This window comes from Oncorhynchus keta, chromosome 29 (genome assembly GCF_023373465.1).
Source record: "Oncorhynchus keta strain PuntledgeMale-10-30-2019 chromosome 29, Oket_V2, whole genome shotgun sequence".
Taxonomy (NCBI): Eukaryota; Metazoa; Chordata; class Actinopteri; order Salmoniformes; family Salmonidae; genus Oncorhynchus; species Oncorhynchus keta.
In genome coordinates, this window is record NC_068449.1 from 7542410 (window position 1) to 7566120 (window position 23711).

General features: G+C 41.7%; 1 protein-coding gene across 4 annotated transcripts in view; it reads right to left on the bottom strand.

Moving 5' to 3' along the window:
• Positions 1–23711, bottom strand: part of LOC118362131 (arf-GAP with SH3 domain, ANK repeat and PH domain-containing protein 3-like) — a 66889-nt gene that overhangs the window by 37676 nt on the left and 5502 nt on the right. For 3 of the 4 annotated variants that reach the window (XM_052485846.1, XM_052485848.1, XM_052485850.1), the window contains exons 2-6: positions 21477–21549; positions 13387–13532; positions 2684–2758; positions 2205–2254; positions 1274–1397 (exon numbers count right to left, since the gene is read on the bottom strand). In XM_052485846.1, coding sequence (XP_052341806.1) covers positions 1274–1397; positions 2205–2254; positions 2684–2758; positions 13387–13532; positions 21477–21549 — 468 coding nt within the window. Of the gene's footprint in view, positions 1–1273; positions 1398–2204; positions 2255–2683; positions 2759–13386; positions 13533–21476; positions 21550–22006; positions 22094–23711 lie in introns of those variants that run through there. The other variant, XM_052485849.1, reaches the window with a different exon arrangement.

Below are 23711 nucleotides of genomic sequence, written 5' to 3' on the forward strand. Positions count from 1 at the left end.
AATGGGGCAAAATGGACTGAAACAGCCCACTGGGCAAAAACTGGTAGAATCAACATCATTTCATTTCATTTCCACATCATTTCAGTCAAAACCAAATCAGTGTGATGATGTTGAATCAACGTTGAAAATAGATTGGATTTGCAAAAAGTAAATCAACGTAAAGAATTTTATGCTAAATCCAATGACGTGGTGACGACTCAACCAAATGTAAATCAAAACTAGACGTTGAACTGACGTTTGTTCCCAATGGAAGGGATGTTCAACCTCGACTTATCCAAAAACTTATTTTCGTTTTCAGTTGCATGTTTTCAAATGTTTTCTGTTGTGTGCCATAACGAACATGACCCAGACAAGGGCCACGGAGAAGAGAGGGAATTCTCCTCCTCCTCTACTCCTCCACCCATCTCAGCAGCTGGCCTCACAGAGAGAGTCCAACTAAAGAGTAAATTCCCCTATGCTTGTAAAGTGTAACCGTGGACTTGAACTTTAACTGAGCTTAGCATTGGTTTCAGTGCCATTTCCAATCTGTGCTGCACATTTTACATTTCACAGTCTAGTCTGGGTCTGGCTTCCTCCCCCACCTTGACACAATCTGTGCCGTTCAGGGGAGAAATTCTCCATATGCACAGATCTAGAATCAGATTCCCATCCCCCAAACCTACCCGTAAGTATTAGTGGAATAAGTGGCATTAGTGCCGTTTGTGGTAGTAGTAGTGGTGTTAGTGGTAGTAGTGGTAGTAGTAGTGGTGTTAGTGATAGTAGTGGTAGTTGTGTTAGCAGTGGTGTTAGCGGCGGTTGCGGCGGTAGCAGTGTTAGCGGCGGTAGTGGTGTTAGCGGCATCATCAGTGGCTTAGCAGTAGTAGCGGTAGTAGTGGTGTTAGCGGCATTAGCGGTATTAGTGGTGTTAGCGGTAGTAGTGGCGTTAGCGGTAGTAGTGGCGTTAGCGGTAGTAGTGGCGTTAGCGGTAGTGGTGTTAGCGGTAGTGGGCGTTAGCGGTAGTAGTGGCGTTAGCGGTAGTAGTGGCGTTAGCGGTAGTAGCGGTAGTACTGGTGTTAGCGGTAGCAGTGGTGTTAGCGGTAGCAGTGGTGTTAGTGGTGGTGTTAGTAATGGTGTTGTGTTAGTAGTGTTAGTAGTGGTATTATCAGTGTTAGTACTGGTATTAGCTGTGTTCGCAGTAGTGGTTTTACCACCACTATTACCAAGACTTTAGATCAGTGTCTATGGGCAACTTTATCCCACTACGTGTGTGTCCGTCCTAGCTCTGTGTCCTCACCTCACACATCTGCAGCTGGAAGGTCCTCCTCTCTCGTTCCATGTCCTCCGTCACGTCGGATCCCTCCATCCTGATCAGGCCTGGCTGACGGCTCTTCTCCCTCCTCTCCTTCTCCAGCTTCCCACTGAGATAGGGAGAGAGAGAGGTAGAGGTAGAGAGAGAGGTAGAGAGAGAGAGACAGAGACAGAGCGAGAGGAGGTAGAGAGAGAGAGAGAGAGATAGGAGGTAGAGAGAGAGGAGGTAGAGAGAGAGAGAGAGAGGGAGAGAGAGAGAGAGGGAGAGGGAGAGAGAGGGAGAGAGAGAGAGAGAGAGAGAGAGAGAGAGAGAGAGAGAGAGAGGGAGGTAGAGAGAGGTAGAGAGAAGAGAGAGAGAGGTAGAGAGAAGAGAGAGAAGAGAGAGAGAGGTAGAGAGAAGAGAGAGAGAGGTAGAGAGAAGAGAGAGAGAGAGGTAGAGGACTTTAGACTGTAAAGCATATTTATTAATACCGTTCAATGAAAGAAAAGAGCATTGTTAAATGGAAACGGACTAAACGTCAACATTCGTGGACACAGATGCTGAGGAGTGAAAGGACAGTGCATTAGATATCTGTAGAATTGTCTTGGGATGAGGTGTGAGTGTGTGCATGTCTGTGTGTGAATGATAAAGAGATACGGGTGGATTAACAGGTATTTACTGGCATAATCTTGGCCATTTTAAACATCTTATTCCTGTAACACACTCCCTCCTTCCAACTATTTCACCTGAGGAAGCAGGAGAAAGGACAAGGGAGAGTTGAGGTGAAACCCCATTCTTATATTACATTGACTTAAAACCAGAACATCACTGGATGGGTGTACAGTAACACTCTCTTTTCATATTTCTGAGAGGCACCACAAACCATATGGAAGACGATTTCCCTCATAATCACTTTGGTAGAATGATATCAACTCACACTTTGATGTCATAGTCCTTCCAGCTCTTCTCCAACTGTTTCTTCAACTCCTAAAGAAGAGAAGACGGAAGAACGATAGATCAGTTCAATTGGGCTGAACAGGCCCTAGTACCTGTAGCCTTTGGCTCGGGAAAGGCAAAGGTCGAGTCATGCGTCCTCCAAAACATGACCCGCCAAGCCGCGCATCTTAACACTCGCTCGCTTAACCCGGGAGCCAGCTGAACCAATGTGTCGGAGGAAACACCGTTCAACTGACGACCAGAGTCAGCCTGTAGGTACCCGGCCCGCCACAAGGAGTCGCTAGAGCGCGATGAGCCAAGTAAAGCTCCCCTGGCCAAACCCTTCACTAACCCGGACGATACTGGGCCAATTGTGAGCCGCCCTATGGAACTCCCGGTCACAGCCAGTTGTGACATAGCCTGGGATCAAACCCCAGGTTGTAGTGACGCCGCAACACTGCGATGCATAGGGTTACTCACCAGTCTGCTGTCTCTAAGCTCACTCTTCAAGACATTCTCCAAGGGAAAGGATATTATATTGTTCAGATTCTGGACCTGGAAGACAGGAAGGGAGCGAGGGAGAAAGAGGAAGAGGGAGAGAGGGAGGGAGTCAATGAGTCACACAGACACACACGTTCTGATTTAAAACCTTGAAACAACAAAAACCTGTATTGGTTCCTAGGGATCCTATAATGTTGTTCCAGTTTCCCAGTGAGTCACATTCCATGGGATGGCTATGATCGACTTGTGATTCCATCCATATGTCCCAGTGCACCACAATTTGTATGATTTTACTTGTGGGCTCAGAATGTGTGCATTACCAAATCAAAATGCGATTCAGATGGAATGACTGTATTCTAGTTACTCATGCGGAGATACATCCTGTTATGCAGTCAGTTGGACTACAGATGTACGGTGCCCATTTTAGGACTTTCACAAGACATGTCCATTAAAATGAAAGCTTGGTGCAGTAAAGTCAGTCAAGTCCTCCTCCACCTCAGATCTTGCAGGGCTCATAGATCATATAAACCCTACCACCCAGGGAAAAAGGACATGTCCTTAAATATACACCATACACATGAAAGCTTGGTGCAGTTAAGTCCTCCTCCAGTTCTGCTCTTACAAGGCTAGTGCATCATATAAACCCTACCACCCAAGAACATGGCACCCAGCCATCCCCTCCCTCTCTCTTATCTCAAGGCAGGGAGAGGAACTACTGAATGATTAGCTCCACGTGTCGGGTCGTGTCTATGTAGGTTAATTCTCATTCATATACAGTACGTCAACGTGTTGGGGTTTTAGGCTGGGCTTCTGTGTGGTACTTTGTAACATCGGCTGATGTAAAAAAAAAGTGTTTTATAAATACATATGACAGACAGATTGATGTCCGCCATTTTCCTCTGTTTTGGATAACAGCATGTCACATGGGGAAAATGTACATTGGTTTAAGCCTGTTCTTTCAATTAAATTCAAAATACTTCATTTATCCCACAAGGGGAAATTATTTAGACAGGAGTGAATATGTGACTAGTTTCAGGAAACTAGACAAACGTCACTACTTCACAGGAGAGCCATTTGAACGGAAACATTTATTTACGAAAATGTTTTTCGGTCCGCTGGCCAAACAAGATGTAGCTACAAACTAAACCGAGTTAAATGGTTCCAGTCAGCTGTGTGGTATTCATCCATGTATATGGGTAAGAATCTAGCTACATTTTTAGAAATAAGTCTCTAATTTTGTCAAATCATTTTCATTGCAAGTTAAAGCGTACTGTTAGTTAGCTAGCTAACGTTAGCTTGCTGGCTCGCTAGCTAACGTTACGTGTGTGATCTGTGTAGTAATGTTATTCAAATCAGAAACCCATTTTCATTGCTAGTTATAGCCTAATGTTAGCTAGCTAACATTAAACCTAGTTTGTTAGCTTTAGCTACATGCAGATTCATACTACAGCTAAGATAATGTTTGTATTGGTAGTAGTATGAGTTGGGAATATTACAGTTCATTGTTTAGGTAGCTTGTTACATGTCTAAACAGAAGACTAAATTTAGGCCAGATTATTACATGACCCATCAAATTAGCCAGGTGTGTCTGGGGGTGATTATGTCCATCTATTGTATTTCATGATCATGTGTACATGTCTAGACAATAGTGACCCATCCATTTTGCTAGATGTGGCTGTGGGGTGGTTAAAGTGTTTCTTTCACAGGACCCATCGGTTTAGACAAGTGTGTCTGGGTAAGCTCCATCTAATAATTATGAAATATTATTATATATTATAAATATTATGAAATATTTATCTGTTTTTGATATTGCTACTATGCAAGTAACCATTTCACTGTACCATGTACACCTTCTGTATCCTGTGCATGTGACAAATAAACTTATATTTTATTTGACATATGCTGTGTTTACCACATGGCCCTCACATGTGAAACCTTAAAGAGATGGGTGGGGCTAAAGCTGAATGGGTGTAGACAAAGAGCAGCTCTCTAATAGGTGTAACAAAACATGTAAACAACACCATTTCAAATTTTTGCTACGAGACCGATTGAGGCGATCGTTCACATATACAGTTGAAGTCGGAAGTTTACATGCACCTTCGCCAAATACATTTTAAACTCCGTTTTTAACAATTCCTGACATTTAATCCTAGTAAAAAATTCCCTGTCTCAGGTCAGTTAGGATCACCACTTTATTTTAAGAATATGAAACGTCAGAATAAAAGCAGAGAATGATTTATTTCAGATTATATTTATTTCATCACATTCCCAGTGGGTCATTAGTTCACATACACTGAATTAGTATTTGGTAGCATTGCCTTTAAATTGTTTAACTTGGGTCAAACGTTTCAGGTAACCTTCCACAAGCTTCCCACAATAAGTTGGGTGAATTTTGGCCCATTCCTCTTGACGGAGCTGGTGTAACAGAGTCAGGTTTGTAGGCCTCCTTGCTCGCACACGCTTTTTCAGTTCTGCCCACAAAATTTCTATAGGATTGAGGTCAGGGCTTTGTGATGGCCACTCCAATACCTTGACTTTGTTGTCCTTAAGCCATTTTGCCAAAACTTTGTACGTATGCTTGGAGTCATTGTCCATTTGGAAGACCCATTTGCGACCAAGCATTAACCAAGCTTTAACTGATGGCTTGAGATGTTGCGTCAATATATCCACAATTGTCCTTCCTCATGATGTCATCTATTTTGCAAAGTGCACCAGTCCCTCCTGCCGCAAAGCACCCCCACAACATGATTTTATTTTTATTTCACCTTTATTTAACCAGGTAGGGTAGTTGAGAACAAGTTCTCATTTACAACTGTGACCCGGCCATTATAAAGCAAAGCAGTGCAACACAAACAACAACAGAGTTACACATGGAATAAACAAACATACAGTCAATAATACAATAGAGAAAGTATATATACAGTGTGTGAGGTAGGATAAGGGGGATGAGGCAATAAATAGGCCATAGTGGGGAAATTATTACAGTATGGCAAATTAAACACTGAGGTGATAGATGTGCAGAAGATGAGTGTGCAAGTAGCAGTACTGAGGTGCAAAAGAACAAAATAAATAAAATAAATAATCTGGTGATGAGGTAGTTGGATGGGCTATTTACAGATTGACTATGTACAGGTGCAGTGATCTGTGAGCTGCTCTAACAGCTGGTGCTTAAAGCTAGTGAGGGAGATATGACTCTCCAGCTTCAGTGATTTTCTGGAGTTCGATCCAGTCATTGGCAGCAGAGAACTGGAAGGAAAGGAGGAATTGGCTTTGGGGGTGGCCAGTGAAATATACCTGCTGGATCGCGTGCTACAGGTGGGTGCTGCTATGGTGACCAGTCAGCTGAGATAAAGTGGGGCTTTACCTAGTAACGACTTATAGATGACGCAGATGATGATGCTGCCACCCCAGTGCTTCACAGTTGGGATGGTGTTCTTCAGCTTGCAAGCCTCCCCCTTTTTCCTCCAAACATAACGATGGTCATTATGGCCAAACAGTTATATTTTTGTTTCATCAGACCAGAGCAAATTTCTCCAAAAAGTATGATCTCTGTCCCCATGAGCAGTTGCAAACCGTAGTCTGGCTTTTTTATGGCGGTTTTGGAGCAATGGCTTCTTCCTTGCTGAGCGGCCTTTCAGGTTGTCGATATAGGACTTGTTTTACTGTGGATATAGATACTTTTGTACCTGTTTCCTCCAGCATCTTCACAAGGTCCTTTGCTGTTGTTCTGGGATTGATTTGCAGTTTGCACACCAAAGTACGTTCATCTCTAGGAGACAGAAAGCGTCACCTTCCTGAGCGGTATGATGGCTGCGTGATCCCATGGTGTTTATACTTGCGTACTATTGCTTGTACAGGTGAACGTGGTACCTTCAGGCTTTTGGAAATTGCTTCCAAGGATGAACCAGACTTGTGGAGGTCTACAATTTTTTTCTGAGGTCTTGGCTGATTTCTTTTGTTTTTCCCCATGATGTCAAGCAAAGAGGCACTGTTTGAAGGTAGGCCTTGAAATACATCTGCAGGTACACCTCCAATTGACTCATATGATGTCAATTAGCCTATCAGAATCTTCTAAAGCCATGACATAATTTTCTGGAATTTTCCAAGCCGTTTAAAGGCACAGTATGTAAACGTCTGACCCACTGGAATTGTGATACAGTGAAATAATCTGTAAACAAATCTGTAAACAATTGTTGGAAAATGACTTGTGTCATGCACAAAGTAGATGTCCTAACCGACTTGCCAAAACTATAGTTTATTAACAAGAAATTTGTGGAGTGGTTGAAAAACTAGTTAATGACTTCAACCTAAGTGTATGTAAACTTCCAACTTCAACTGTACGTACATCAATAAAATATAGGTAGGATGTGAAACAAATACAAATCTTCTTGTTCTGCCCACAGATTCTATTTACCTCGTGATGGATGAAGTGACATCACTCAATGGAAACAACCATTCTCAAATATAATTCTTAGATAAATCAAACCTATGGGCAAAACAACATTGAAATAACTATTTTCAACAGCTTGTGCTTACTGGGAAAAACATCTGAAGGTCTTATGTAGATCCAATTGAATAACAATACACTGACTGTCCAAAAACATGTCCTGTACTGAAGCAGATTTGTAGGTAAATACAAGTCAGCCACTTCCCTCTTCTGAGTTCATACACAAGTTAGCCTTGAGAAATTGATCCAATGCTTTGTTTGTTTTGATTGGCTTCCAATAACTTAGCGAATGGAAAAAGGCCTTGTGTAGGCCTAACAGTGAAACCACACACGGTTTACTTTAAAAGACCCTAAATCAAACAGCGGTAGTGAGTTGGATTGGTTTCCCCAGTTCCCTCAAACACTTCCTCTAGAGCCTGCGTGGGAAACTTTGATTGACAGATGGGGGGGTGGGACCTTGTCCACTCACAACACACAGAGGTCTGGGAGGAATTATCATTGCCATGGAGACTATCAGTGGGAGGGTTTCGGCTTGCTCCAGTTTTCTGAATGGCTCTAATTACTCCCCTGCAGCTGTTGTATCCCTCCAACACAAACACACACACACATACATACACACTCATGCACACATATATCCACACACACATACCTGAGACAAGTTTGGGGTCCCCCCTCACCCTTCCTCTCCCTAAAACCTGGGGCCCTTTGACCCTCAAGTTGTGACCAAACTGCAACTCATTCATAAATAACCCCTCTGACAGCACGCACACACACACACACACACACACACACACACACACACACAGGGTTATTGAGATGATGGCTTTGGTTAACTTGCATCTTAACGTTGACATTGTGGAGAGAGTTGAGTAATGCTTCTAGGACCATACTTTAATCGTGTAACATAATCAGATAACAATTTCATTGATGGAGCTCAACCCCACAGGTTTATGGATTATAATATTGCCCTGGGGTGTTTTCATTAGGCTACAAATAAAATAAATTGACTGAAACAGTGACCACAGGACAAAATGTAGACAATAGTACAAATAAAAAAACCTTGATTGAGTAGGTGTGTCCAAACTTTTGACTGGTACTGTATATACACTACACACCTACTCAATCAAGGGTTTTTCTTTATTTTTTACTATTTTCTACATTGTAGAATAATACTGAAGACATCCAAAAATGTTCAAATAGCCACCCTTTGCCTTGATGACAGCTTTGCATACTCTTGGTACTCTCTCAACCAACTTCACCTGCAATGCTTTTCCAACAGTATTGAAGGAGGTCCCACATATGCTGAACACTTGTGGCTGCTTTTCCTGCGGTCCGACTCATCTCAAACCATCTTAATTTGGTTGAGGTCGGGGGGATTGTGGAGGCCAGGTCATCTGATGCATTACTCCATCACTCTCCTTCTTGGTCAAATAGCCCTTACACAGCCTGGGGGTGTGTTGGGTCATTATCCTGATAGTCCCACTAAGCCCAAACCAGATGGGATAACGTATTGCTGCAGAATGCTGTGGTAGCCATGCTGGTTAAGTGTGCCTTGAATTCTAAATAAATCACTGAGTGTCACCAGCAAAGCACCCCCACACCATAACACCTCCTCCTCCTCCATGCTTCACGGTGGGAACCACACATGCGGAGATCATCCGTTCACCCACACCGCGTCTCACAAAGACACAGCGGTTGGAACCAAAAATCTCAAATTTGGATTCATCAGACTAAAGGACAGATTTCCACCGGTCTAATGTCCATTGCTCATGTTTATTGGCCCAAGCAAGTTTCTTCTTATTATTAGTGTCCTTTAGTAGTTGTTTCTTTGCAGCAATTCGACCATCAAGGCCTAATTCACAGTTGCTGTTGAGATGTGTCTGTTACTTGAAATCTGAAGCATTTATTTGGTCTGCAATTTCTGAGACTGGTAAACTCTACTGAACTTATCCTCTGCAGCAGAGATAACTCTGGGTCTTCATGAGAGCCAGTTATCACAGCGCATGATGGTTTTTGCGACTGCACTTGAAGAAAACGTTTGACATTTTCCGGATTGACTGACCTTCATGTCGTAAAGTAATGATGGACTGTCATTTCTCTTTGCTTAATTGAGTATCTTTCCACAATATGGACTTGGTATTTTACCAAATAGCTGTCATCAAGGCAAAGGGTGGCTATTTTAATCATCTCAAATATAAAATATACTTTAAAGAAAAACCATTGAATGTGTAGGTGTTCTAAAACTTTTGATCGGTAGTGTATATACTACACACAGTACTTGTATGTGTATATATACACACACACTGAACAAAAATATAAAACGCAACATGTAAAGTGTTTGATGAGCTGAAATAAAATAAAATTCTCCACACGCACAAAAAGCTTATTTCTCTAAAATGTTGTGCACACATTTGTTTACATCCCTTTTAGAAAGCATGTCTCCTTTGCCAAGACAATTCATTCACCTGACAGGTGTGGCATATCAAGAAGCCGATTCAACGGCATGATCATTACACAGGTGCACCTTGTGCTGGGGACTATTAAATTAAAGGACACTCTAAAATGTGCAGTTTTGTCACACAACACAATGCCACAGATGTCTCAAGTTTTGAGGGAGTGTGCAATTGGCATGCTGACTGCAGGAATGTCCACCAGAGTTATTTCCAGATAATTTAATGTACATTTCTCTACCATAAGCCGACTCCAATGTTTTTTTTTAGAATTTGGCAGGACGTCTAACCAGCCTCACAACCGTCTATGCAAACATGTCTGGGATCTTTTTATTTCATGAAACATGGGACCAACACTTTACATGTTGCGTTTAGGATGCTGGAATTATAATTTGAAGAAACGTGCAAAATTGTGATTGGTTTTGTTAATACCACATATGGAAGGTAATACATTTGACAAGTTATATCATTTAGGCTATATTAAAGCGTTAGGTTCTAGGTGCGCGAGGAATAGCCACTCGGATTGGAGAGGAAGCGTGTGCTTTCCTGAATAAATGGGCCTGCTGGGAGCATATGTGGCCACATAATTATAGGACAGCGCATCCCTGTATCAGAAGTAACAATACAGCCAGACTGGCCTGCTACTGGGCCTTTCTGAACTGTAGAGAGTAGACCCACAACTGATCCAAACTAAATGAACCGTTCAAAATCACAGGGCTTTTTGCTCCGTTATTCAAATGACATTTTCACTGCAGCCCTAGAGTAGAATTTTGTACTCACTTGAAAACAATAACTCAATTATTACTACTACTATATTACTACAATTATTACTGCTACTATATTACTACAATTATTACTGCTATTATAGTCTAGTTAGGATAGTTGTATTGTCCCTACATCAAGACCAATCACTACAGTACATCAATCACCATCAGTCATGACCCACCTGGCCTACATCAACACCATCACTCAGTACATCAACACCATCTTGTACAGTACATCAAAACCATCAGCAATGTCACTGCAGTACATCAAGTTACCATCACTGCAGTACATAAACACCATCACTGCAGTACATCATTATCACTATGAATGGTGGATACATCAGGACAGACATCATCACTATATCACCTGTGGTACATCAAACCATCACAAGGGAAGTACATCAAACACCATCAACTCTGCAGTACATCAACACCATCAGGACAGTCACTCGGATGGAAGACATTATACATCAACACCATCAAAAGAGTCACTGCAGTACATCAGAAACCATCACTACCTTCCCCAAACATCAACACCACCACCATCAGTACATCAACACCATCACTGGTTCAGTACATCAACACCATCATCACTCATTGTGTATTTATTTAATGTGTACATCAAACCATCACTGCAGTACATCAACACCATCACTGCATACATCAACACCATCACTGCTGTTTCACTGCAGTACATCAAGTCATCAAGCACCATCATCAGTCACTGACCATTTGTATCATCAGCACCATCAGTCACAGTCAGCATTCTGTACATCAACACCATCACAATAAGTAATCAACACCATCACTGCCCTGTACATCAACACCATCACTCTTCAGTACTCATCACCATCAGTCATCAGTACATCAACACCATCATCACAGTCACTGCAGTACATCAACACCATCACTGCAGTACATCAACACCATCATCACAGTCACTGCAGTACATCAACATCAGTCACTGCAGTACATCAACACCATCATCACAGTCACTGCAGTACATCAACACCATCACTGCAGTACATCAACACCATCATCACAGTCACTGCAGTACATAAACACCATCACTGCAGTACATCAACACCATCATCAGTCACTGCAGTACATCAACACCATCATCACAGTCACTGCAGTACATCAACACCATCATCACAGTCACTGCAGTACATCAACACCATCATCAGTCACTGCAGTACATCAACACCATCATCACAGTCACTGCAGTACATCAACACCATCACTGCAGTACATCAACACCATCACTGCAGTACATCAACACAATCATCAGTCACTGCAGTACATCAACACCATCATCACAGTCACTGCAGTACATCAACACCATCACTGCAGTACATCAACACCATCACTGCAGTACATCAACACCATCATCAGTCACTGCAGTACATCAACACCATCACTGCAGTACATCAACACCATCACTGCAGTACATCAACACCATCACTACAGTACATCAACACCATCACTGCAGTACATCAACACCATCACTGCAGTACATCAACACCATCACTGCAGTACATCAACACCATCACTACAGTACATCAACACCATCACTGCAGTACATCAACACCATCACTGCAGTACATCAACACCATCACTGCAGTACATCAACACCATCATCACAGTACATCAACACCATCACTGCAGTACATCAACACCATCACTGCAGTACATCAACACCATCACTACAGTACATCAACACCATCACTACAGTACATCAACACCATCACTGCAGTACATCAACACCATAATCACAGTCACTGCAGTAAATCAACACAATCACTACAGTACATCAACACCATAATCACAGTCACTGCAGTACATCAACACCATAATCACAGTCACTGCAGTACATCAACACCATCACTGCAGTACATCAACACCATCAGTCACTGCAGTACATCAACACCATCACTGCAGTACATCAACACCATCATCAGTCACTGCAGTACATCAACACCATCATCACAGTCACTGCAGTACATCAACACCATCATCACAGTCACTGCAGTACATCAACACCATCACTGCAGTACATCAACACCATCACTGCAGTACATCAACACCATCATCAGTCACTGCAGTACATCAACACCATCATCACAGTCACTGCAGTACATCAACACCATCACTACAGTACATCAACACCATCACTACAGTACATCAACAGTCACTGCAGTACATCAACACCATCACTGCAGTACATCACTGCAGTACATCAACACCATCATCACAGTCACTGCAGTACATCAACACCATCATCACAGTCACTGCAGTACATCAACACCATCACTGCAGTACATCAACACCATCACTACAGTACATCAACACCATCATCAGTCACTGCAGTACATAAACACCATCACTACAGTACATCAACACCATCACTGCAGTACATCAACACCATCACTGCAGTACATCAACACCATCATCACAGTCACTGCAGTACATCAACACCATCACTGCAGTACATCAACACCATCACTGCAGTACATCAACACCATCACTACAGTACATCAACACCATCATCAGTCACTGCAGTACATAAACACCATCACTACAGTACATCAACACCATCAGTGCAGTACATCAACACCATCACTGCAGTACATCAACACCATCATCAGTCACTACAGTACATCAACACCATCACTGCAGTACATCAACACCATCACTGCAGTACATCAACACCATCACTGCAGTACATCAACACCATCATCACAGTCACTGCAGTACATCAACACCATCACTACAGTACATCAACACCATCATCAGTCACTGCAGTACATCAACACCATCACTGCAGTACATCAGTGCAGAGAGAAACATTTACCCCTCCTACCCCTATGACATTGATGAAGATGAAGCCCAGATGAGTGAAATGCTTGTCCTGTAAAATTGAATACATTTTGTGCGGACCTTCCCTCTTCTCTCTATTAGCCCTCCTCTCTCTTCTTCACCCGACTCCCAACCTCCTCCAAAGTCTCCCCCTCCTCTCACCAGATTCTTGAAGAGAGAGGTGACCTCCCTGGTGAAGACGGCCATGTTGAGGAATCCTGTGGACACCTCGTTGTTGTCCTGGGTCAGGTGACTGTTCCCCAGGTTCTCCAGCACCTCGATGTACTGCTCCTTGTTCTCCACATGACCTAGAACCACAAACACACTTCATTGTTGTTTCTCCCTCTCTCTCATCCCCTCACTCTCTCCCTCTTTCTTCCCCTTGCTCCCTCACCCTCTCTCCCAATGTAGTGTCTAACCCAGCGGTGCCACTGCTCTCTGACTACAGCCTGTCAACATAAACATAACAAGTACATCAACACCATCACTACAGTACATCATACCCATCATATACATCAACATCATCACTGAGCAGTACATCAACACCATGTAATAGTTGCTGGAACCCAGCTGGATCAGATCCAGCATACAGTCGTTTGCACAATAGTGTGAAATGCGGAATGTCAACGAGTCTTTTTGAGTATCCATCTCCAGTTTTCTAGCATAGGTGCCAGTATGTCAACACCATCACTTTGTGCTTTCAACACCTTTGTCAAAGGTCTGCAGTACATCAACACAGTGGGACTGCAGTAACATCACCTAGGCTACATCACTCCAGTAACTATTACAAAATGCACATCTATGCCATCCCGATGGCTTACCCCAGATAGTCTGCTTTTGTTCAAAATGGTCTCTTTCAGTCTTTAATGTTGTGTGTATGCTTGTCACACAGTGTCAGTACATCAACACCTGCATCAGTCACTGCGGGTTTGTCAACAAATCATCACAGTCACTGCAGTACATAAACACCATCATTTGAGTAAGATCATTAATGGCCCCATCATCACAGTCACTGGGAGTACATAAACACCATCACTGATGGTGAGTCAACCAACCAACAGTCACCATACATCAACACCATTCATGGCTGATTGAGGGGTTCATCAATCACCATCATCACAGTCACAAACAGGAAGAAACACCATCACTTACTGGAATGGAACACCATCATTCCAGTTAAGAGGGACAAAACAATCATTTAGAGGGGGATGGTGGATCAACACCATCATCACAGTCACTGACTGACCAAACATCATTTCCTAACTCTCTCTCTGACTTACATCTGACCGTTAAACCCTCCAAATAGGAAACAACATTTCACAGTTCAGTAAGAATATTTTTTTTTTAATGTTCATCCATGTTATCTGTATGTTGTTATCATTGTGAATCTGGTGAGTAGTTGCTTCGTCACACCAGTATGAAATAGTGAAAAGTAGTCGTCAGGGTTGGGTAGGTTACTTTATAAAAGTAATCCGTTACAATTACAAGTTACCCGTCCAAAATTGTACATCAGTAACGTAACTTTTGGATTACCCAAACTCAGTAACATAATCTGATTACATTCAGTTACTTTTAGATTACTTTCCCCTTAAACCATATTAGAAGACAAAATATTGAACAACATCTATTGTAGGATAAATAAATGTTAACGTGTACATAGCTGGCCATATATGGATGTTAAATGTTACTTTATAGGTTGGTTATGTAGGTTTCTTCTAACCCATCACTTTCTACTTCATATAATAATACGATTACAGTATATATTTACATTAAAAACCAAAGTCTATCAGAATTCCAGTCATTCCAATAAATTACAACTATTTGTTTTAACGGGAATAATCTGAACTGGGGGTTTTTCAGCTCAGTTTTACTCGAGGCATAGAACGCAGCATAGACATAACCTATAGGTCTACTGTTTTTATTCGATAGAATACATTAAAATATATACATTTCGGGTTCACAGTGTTGACGGAACCGAGGTCCCCATATTAATCTGAGAGTGGTTCCATTTGTCCAGGCCCATCCCTCCGTTTTTTTTTTTTTTTACCCAAAACGGGCAGGGTGCCGTTTTGACATTGTTTCATCTGTGGATTTGCCCTTTAAACAGCTGCATATTATCATACATTCAGGCTATTCCCGCTAAAACAAATAGTTGTAAAACAAACCATTTTTATCAAAATTAAACAATTTAATAGGCGCATTTCAAACTGTCATTTTGTGAGGCGCAGTCGGGAACTAGTTCTGTACTATAGCGAGTGTTGGGGTCGATAAAACCAGGAAGATTCTCCATCGTTTAAATCTCCAGTTTGGGAACATTTTGGCTTCCCAGTAGATTTACAACGGTGATGGACAGAGAGTATATGTCTCCACTGCTCAACCAGAATAGCCTATGCAGCTGCCAACACCTCAGACACGTTGACACATTTACGTCGAAATCAGCCCAGTATTCCCCAGGTTTCAGCACCTCGTGAAAGAGTTCCGAGCCACGTTACGAACTTTGATCACGAGCGCCCATTTCAGCAAACCGGTAGTACCGCGCCCTATATAAGCAAGCTAAAACAGCTGAAGTTGTCAGTGAATTGACCAGTGCATCCTGTGTAGCGCTTACTACAGATGGATGGACCTCCAGGGTTACAGACAGCCCATCACATTACCCCGGAGCAGGAAATTAAAAGTACCGTGCTATAGACCCTTTAAGAGAGTCACACAAGTGCGCATATTATCTCTGTACGAAAACATTATAGCATATACCTACCTACCTATACAATGTCTGAGCCATGTTTATATATTGATTTCACATGTACATTGCACTTTATTTTAGTGTTGTTCAAAAATATTATCCAACGTATTGGTCACATACACATATTTAGCACATGTTATTGCGGGTGTAGCGAAATGCTTGTGATCCTAGCTCCAACAGTACAGTAGTATCTAACTAAATGCTTGTGTTCCTAGCTCCAACAGTACAGTAGTATCTAACTAAATGCTTGTGATCCTAGCTCCAACAGTACAGTAGTATCTAACTAAATGCTTGTGTTCCTAGCTCCAACAGTACAGTAGTATCTAACTAAATGCTTGTTGATCCTAGCTCCAACAGTACAGTAGTATCTAACTAAATGCTTGTGTTCCTAGCTCCAACAGTACAGTAGTATCTAACTAAATGCTTGTGATCCTAGCTCCAACAGTGCAGTAGTATCTAACTAAATGCTTGTGATCCTAGCTCCAACAGTACAGTAGTATCTAACTAAATGCTTGTTGATCCTAGCTCCAACAGTGCAGTAGTATCTAACTAAATGCTTGTGATCCTAGCTCCAACAGTGCAGTAGTATCTAACTAAATGCTTGTGATCCTAGCTCCAACAGTACAGTAGTATCTAACTAAATGCTTGTGATCCTAGCTCCAACAGTGCAGTAGTATCTAACTAAATGCTTGTGATCCTAGCTCCAACAGTGCAGTAGTATCTAACTAAATGCTTGTGATCCTAGCTCCAACAGTGCAGTAGTATCTAACTAAATGCTTGTGATCCTAGCTCCAACAGTGCAGACTAGTATCTAACTAAATGCTTTTTTAATCCTAGCTCCATGCAGTATCTAACTAAATGCTTGTGATCCTAGCTCCAACAGTGAGTAGTATCTAACTAAATGAAATGTGAAAAGTAGTCCAACAGTTGCAGTAGTATCTAACTAAATGCTTGTAATCCTAGCTCAACAGTACAGTAGTATCAGTAACTAAATGCTTGTGATCCTACTCCAAACTCAGTAACATCTAACTAAATGCTTATGATCCTTTCTCCAACAGTGCAGTAGTATCTAACTAAATGCTTGTTGATCCTAGCTCCAACAGTGCAGTGGTTTCTTCTAACTAGTATCTAACTAAATGCTTATGATCCTAGCTCCAACAGTGCAGTAGTATCTAACTAAATGCTTGTTGATCCTAGCTCCAACAGTGCAGTAGTATCTAACTAAATGCTTGTGATCCTAGCTCCAACAGTAATAATCTAACTAAATGCTTTTGATCAGCTCCAGTGCAGTAGTATCTAACTAAATGCTTGTGATCCTAGCTCCTGCAGTGCAGTAGTATCTAACTAAATGCTTGTGATCCTAGCTCCAACAGTACAGTAGTATCTAACTAAATGCTTATGATCCTAGCTCCAACAGTACAGTAGTATCTAACTAAATGCTTGTGATCCTAGCTCCAACAGTACAGTAGTATCTAACTAAATGCTTTTGATTAGCTCCAACAGTACAGTAGTATCTAACTAAATGCTTGTGATCCTAGCTCCTTTAACAGTGCAGTAGTATCTAACTAAATGCTTATGATCCTAGCTCCAACAGTACAGTAGTATCTAACTAATTTCATGCTTGTTGATCCTAGCTCCAACAGTACAGTAGTATCTAACTAAATGCTTTGATCCTAGCTCCAACAGTGCAGTAGTATCTAACTAAATGCTTGTGATCCTAGCTAACAGTGCAGTAGTCTAACTAAATGCTTGTGATCCTAGCTCCAACAGTTTAGTAGTATCTAACTAAATGCTTGTGATCCTAGCTCCAACAGTGCATTTACAACTAAATGCTTGTGATCCTAGCTCCAACAGTGCTCTAACTAAATGCTTGTGATCAGCTGCCAACAGTGCATTAGTATCTAACTAAATGCTTGTGATCCTAGCTCCAACAGTACAGTAGTATCTAACTAAATGCTTGTTCCTAGCTCCAACAGTACAGTAGTATCTAACTAAATGCTTGTGATCCTAGCAAACCGGTAGTACAGTAGTATCTAACTAAATGCTTGTGATCCTAGCTCCAACAGTGCAGTAGTATCTAACTAAATGCTTGTGATCCTAGCTCCAACAGTGCAGTAGTATCTAACTAAATGCTTGGATCCTAGCTCCAACAGTACAGTAGTATCTAACAAATGCTTGTGATCCTAGCTCCAACAGTACAGTAGTATCTAACTAAATGCTTGTGATCCTAGACCAACAGTACAGAGTATCTAACTAAATGCTTGTGATCCTAGCTCCAAAACAGTACAGTAGTATCTAACTAAATGCAATGTCCTGAGCTCAACAGTTTAGTAGTATCTAACTAAATGCTTGTGATCCTTATTTTAGTGCATTGTATCAAAAATGCTAATTATCCAATGTGCATTAGTATCTAACTAAATATTTATTCCTAGCTCCAACAGTACAGTTGTATCTAACTAAATGCTTATGATCCTAGCTCCAACAGTACAGTAGTATCTAACTAAATGCTTGTTGATCCTAGCTCCAACAGTGCAGTAGTATCTAACTAAATGCTTGTGATCCTAGCTCCAACAGTGCAGTAGTATCTAACTAAATGCTTGTGATCCTAGCTCCAACAGTGCAGTAGTATCTAACTAAATGCTTGTGATCCTAGCTCCAACAGTGCAGTAGTATCTAACTAAATGCTTGTGATCCTAGCTCCAACAGTGCATTAGTATCTAACTAAATGCTTGTGATCCTAGCTCCAACAGTGCAGTAGTATCTAACTAAATGCTTGTGTTCCTAGCTCCAACAGTACAGTAGTATCTAACTAAATGCTTGTGATCCTAGCTCCAACAGTACAGTAGTATCTAACTAAATGCTTGTGATCCTAGCTCCAACAGTGCATTAGTATCTAACTAAATGCTTGTGATCCTAGCTCCAACAGTACAGTAGTATCTAACTAAATGCTTGTGATCCTAGCTCCAACAGTACAGTAGTATCTAACTAAATGCTTGTGATCCTAGCTCCAACAGTACAGTAGTATCTAACTAAATGCTTGTGATCCTAGCTCCAACAGTGCAGTAGTATCTAACTAAATGCTTGTGATCCTAGCTCCAACAGTGCAGTAGTATCTAACTAAATGCTTATGATCCTAGCTCCAACAGTACAGTAGTATCTAACTAAATGCTTGTGATCCTAGCTCCAACAGTACAGTAGTATCTAACTAAATGCTTGTGATCCTAGCTCCAACAGTACAGTAGTATCTAACTAAATGCTTGTGATCCTAGCTCCAACAGTACAGTAGTATCTAACTAAATGCTTGTGATCCTAGCTCCAACAGTACAGTAGTATCTAACTAAATGCTTGTGATCCTAGCTCCAACAGTGCATTAGTATCTAACTAAATGCTTGTGATCCTAGCTCCAACAGTGCATTAGTATCTAACTAAATGCTTGTGTTCCTAGCTCCAACAGTACAGTTGTATCTAACTAAATGCTTGTGATCCTAGCTCCAACAGTGCAGTAGTATCTAACTAAATGCTTGTTGATCCTAGCTCCAACAGTGCAGTAGTATCTAACTAAATGCTTGTTGATCCTAGCTCCAACAGTGCAGTAGTATCTAACTAAATGCTTGTGATCCTAGCTCCAACAGTGCAGTAGTATCTAACTAAATGCTTGTGATCCTAGCTCCAACAGTGCAGTAGTATCTAACTAAATGCTTGTGATCCTAGCTCCAACAGTGCATTAGTATCTAACTAAATGCTTGTGATCCTAGCTCCAACAGTGCAGTAGTATCTAACTAAATGCTTGTGTTCCTAGCTCCAACAGTACAGTAGTATCTAACTAAATGCTTGTGATCCTAGCTCCAACAGTACAGTAGTATCTAACTAAATGCTTGTGATCCTAGCTCCAACAGTGCAGTAGTATCTAACAATTCACAACAATACACACAAATCTAAAAGTAAAAGAATGGCTCCCAAGTGGCGCAGGGGTCTAGGGCACTGCATCTCAGTGCTAGAGGTGTCACTACAGACCCTGGTTTGATTATAGGCTGTATTACAACAGGCCGTGATTGGGAGTCTCATAGGGCTGGGCACAATTGGCCCAGTGTCGTCCGGATTAGAGTTTGGCCGGGGTAGGCCATCATTGGAAATAAACATTTGTTCTTAACTGGCTTGCCTAGTTAAATAAAGGTTCAGAAAGTTTTTAAATAAATACATAAATATTAGGACGATCAATGTCAGAGTGGCATTGACTAAAGTACAGTAGAATAGAATATAGTATAAACATATGAAATGGGTAAAGCAGTATGTAAACATTATTAAAGTGACTATTGTTCCATTATTAAAGTAACCAGTGATTCCATGTCTATGTATATAGGGCAGCAGCCTCTAAGGTGCAGGGTTGAGTAACGGAGTGGTAGCCGGCTAGTTATGGCTATTTAACAGTCTGATGGCCTTGAGATAGAAGTTGTTTTTCAGTCTCTCAGTCCCAGCTTTGATTGATGCGGGGTGAACAGGCTGTGTCCTTGATGACCTTTTTGGCCTTCCTGTGACATCGGGTGCTGTAGGTGTCCTGGAGGGCAGGCAGTGTGTCCCCGGTGATGCGCTTGGCAGACCGTACCACCCTTTGGAGAGCCCTGTGGTTGTGGGTGGTGCAGTTGCCGTACCAAGCAGTGATTCAGCCCGACAGGATGCTCTCAATTGTGCATCTGTAAAATTTTCTGAGGATCTTAGGGGCCAAGCCAAATTTCTTCAGCCTCCTGAGGTTGAAGAGATGCTGTTGCGTTGTTGTTGAGTAATCGTGTTTTCATTTAAGAAAATTTTGAATACCAACACTTTGGATTTTCTTAAATACACTAAAATTAACTACAGTAACTGTTGGCAATACACTTTCCCACTCTACCGAAATGTGAACCCAAAACCGCAATACATACCGAACTGTGGATTTGATGAACTGTTACACCCCTAAAGACAGACAGGGTGGCTTAGCCAACGCATCACATAGAATCCATACAACGACACCATCCACAAAACACATGTTATCCCTCATCCCACACCCTAATCACGTGACTAACAAAGAAGCCTAACAAACAATGCCCACACAACAAGCCACTTGATGTCATTTATAAGGGGATCCAACTGGCAGCCATTTTGAAAATCAACACTTCTTTAATTTCTTTAATAATTGAAACTTTATTTAACTAAGCAAGTCAGTTAAGAACAAATTCGTATTTACAATGACGGCCTACCCCGGCCAAACCGTAACCTGGACAACGCTGGGCCAATTGTGCGCCGCCGTATGGGACTCCGAAACCCAGCCTGGAATCGAACCAGGGTCTGTAGTGACGCCTCTAGCACTGAGATGCAGTGCCTTTGACCGTTGCGCCACTCGGAAGCCCCACCTACAGCGTGTCAGTAAAATGCTTTATAACTTGAACACATGTATGAGCCTTCATAATGCATTATAATAAGGCTTATAATGCCATGTATGTGTGCGTGTGCATGTGCGTGTGTGCGTGCGGGCGCTTACTTAGTCCAGAGCTGTGGATGGCCTTGATCATCTTCTTCATCCTCTGTAAGGTGCTCTGGTCCATCTCTAAGGACTGCAACACATAAAGAGAGGAGAAGAGATTTAAGGAAACATACATACTTGACATGTATTGGGCAGTATAGGGTTTCAGGAAGGCAGATCTTTCCCTGAGGTAAATCCTAACTTCAGATCGGTCTGTCCATGCAACTCTGTGTTTGACGTAAAATCATGTACTGATGATGTCAATGGGAGACTTGAACAACAACGAAAAATATGGAATATTACACCACAGACTTCAAGTTAGGATTTCAGCCAGTAGTAATGAGAAACAGCAATGGTGAAAAAAATGTAACCTGTCCAAGCAGTCTCTAGGGAAAACACACTTAGACTTTCTAGCAGCGGTCATGACGACTGTTTAGTTCCCACGCCATGACGACTGTTAAGTGAACAGGTGAATCAGCACTTAGTCCGTCTAACACAGTCACATTTGCAATCATTGGGCTGATGTCACTCATGCACTAACCACCGACCTCGCCTGACGTTTTCTTTTCAGGTTCGCCGACTCTTTCAGGTTCACCGTGCATTTGACTGATGTCACTCATGCACTAACCACCGACCTCGCCTGACGTTTTCTTTTCAGGTTCACCGTGCATTTGCCATGTTGAAACTTCCCTCTGCTCTGTTTACATCTGAACGTGGCTCTCTCTTCTACCGGATTGTTAATGGCACCCACCTGGTGTGCCAGGTCTAAATCAGTCCCTGATTACAGGGAAAAGTGAGAAGAGAAAATGGATCCTTATTGAGAAGATAAAAAAGGATCCTTATTGAGAAGAGAAAATGGATCCTTATTGAAAAGATAAAAAAGGATCCTTATTGAGAAGAGAAAATGGATCCTTATTGAGAAGATAAAAAAGGATCCTTATTGAGAAGAGAAAATGTATCCTTATTGAGAAGAGAAAAAAGGATCCTTATTGAGAAGAGAAAATGTATCCTTATTGAGAAGATAAAAAAGGATCCTTATTGAGAAGAGAAAAAAGGATTCCTTATTGAGAAGAGAAAAAAGGATCCTTATTGAGAAGAGAAAAAGGATCCTTATTGAGAAGAGAAAAAAGGATCCTTATTGAGAAGAGAAAAAAGGATCCTTATTGAGAAGAGAAAAAAGGATCCTTATTGAGAAGAGAAAAAAGGATCCTTATTTTATAAGGATTATTAAAGTTACAGTTAACTCAACCAGTAGTGGTTAGTGTTCATGTGACATAACAGCCCGTGGCATTGTGGGGGACTTCCACATGTCTTATTTGTCAAATTCAAAAGAGCATGGGACTTTAAACTGTATAGAAATGTATGGAAAGACTCACTTCTGCTTTATTTTTCCACTTTCACAGTCAACTGCTGAGCAAGGCCACGTACAGTAAGTGTCAGGGCAAGACAGTGGTCAAAGTGAAAATATCATGTCTTGAAACTGTTACACTTCAATGTCATAAATGTGTTTACTTAAGTCTATGAGACAGTCAGGGTGAAGGTGATGTGTTTAATATGATGTTCCCTATGAACAAATGATGTAATGTCGCCATTTAACAAACAGATACCCTTTTTAAAACCTTTCTTCGTACACAGAATCCAAGTACAGGTCACACCACCATGGTGCAGTAGACGGTAGAACAGTTACAACACACCCTGTTACGGTATATCAAAAAGGTATGTTAAAACCCCCCAGCATGCATTTAGAATAAAACCTAAGGTCCCGAGGACCAGACCTTGTGGTTCATCCCTGCTGTGTCCTGTCTGCAGCATCTGCTGATACTCTGTCTAACACACACAGAGCTGCTGTAATAATAGAGAGGGGTCCAAGGTTTGAAACAGACAGTAGAATAGAGGGAAGATTGTCTGTGGAGAATACACCCATTCTGTCTCAATGGTAACAAATGTATTTATGGGTGTAACTGTTTTACTCTTCTCTCAAGGGTAAAGGGAATTTTGGTATGTGTGTGTTCCTGGTTGCATGTGTGTGTGTGTGTGTGTGTGTGTCAAAACCCCAGTGTGTGTCACTGTCAACCCATGGTCAGGCAGCGCAACAGGAATTCCTGGCTTCAGGGATATCTGATCCCATGAACCTGCTGCTGGCAAGAGGACAGATTTGTTGAATAACCACAAGAACGACTAGCCCTCAGAATATGGCTTTCCCTTGCTCTCTCTCTCTCCATTCAAATAACCTTATCAGCACTCAACTACTAT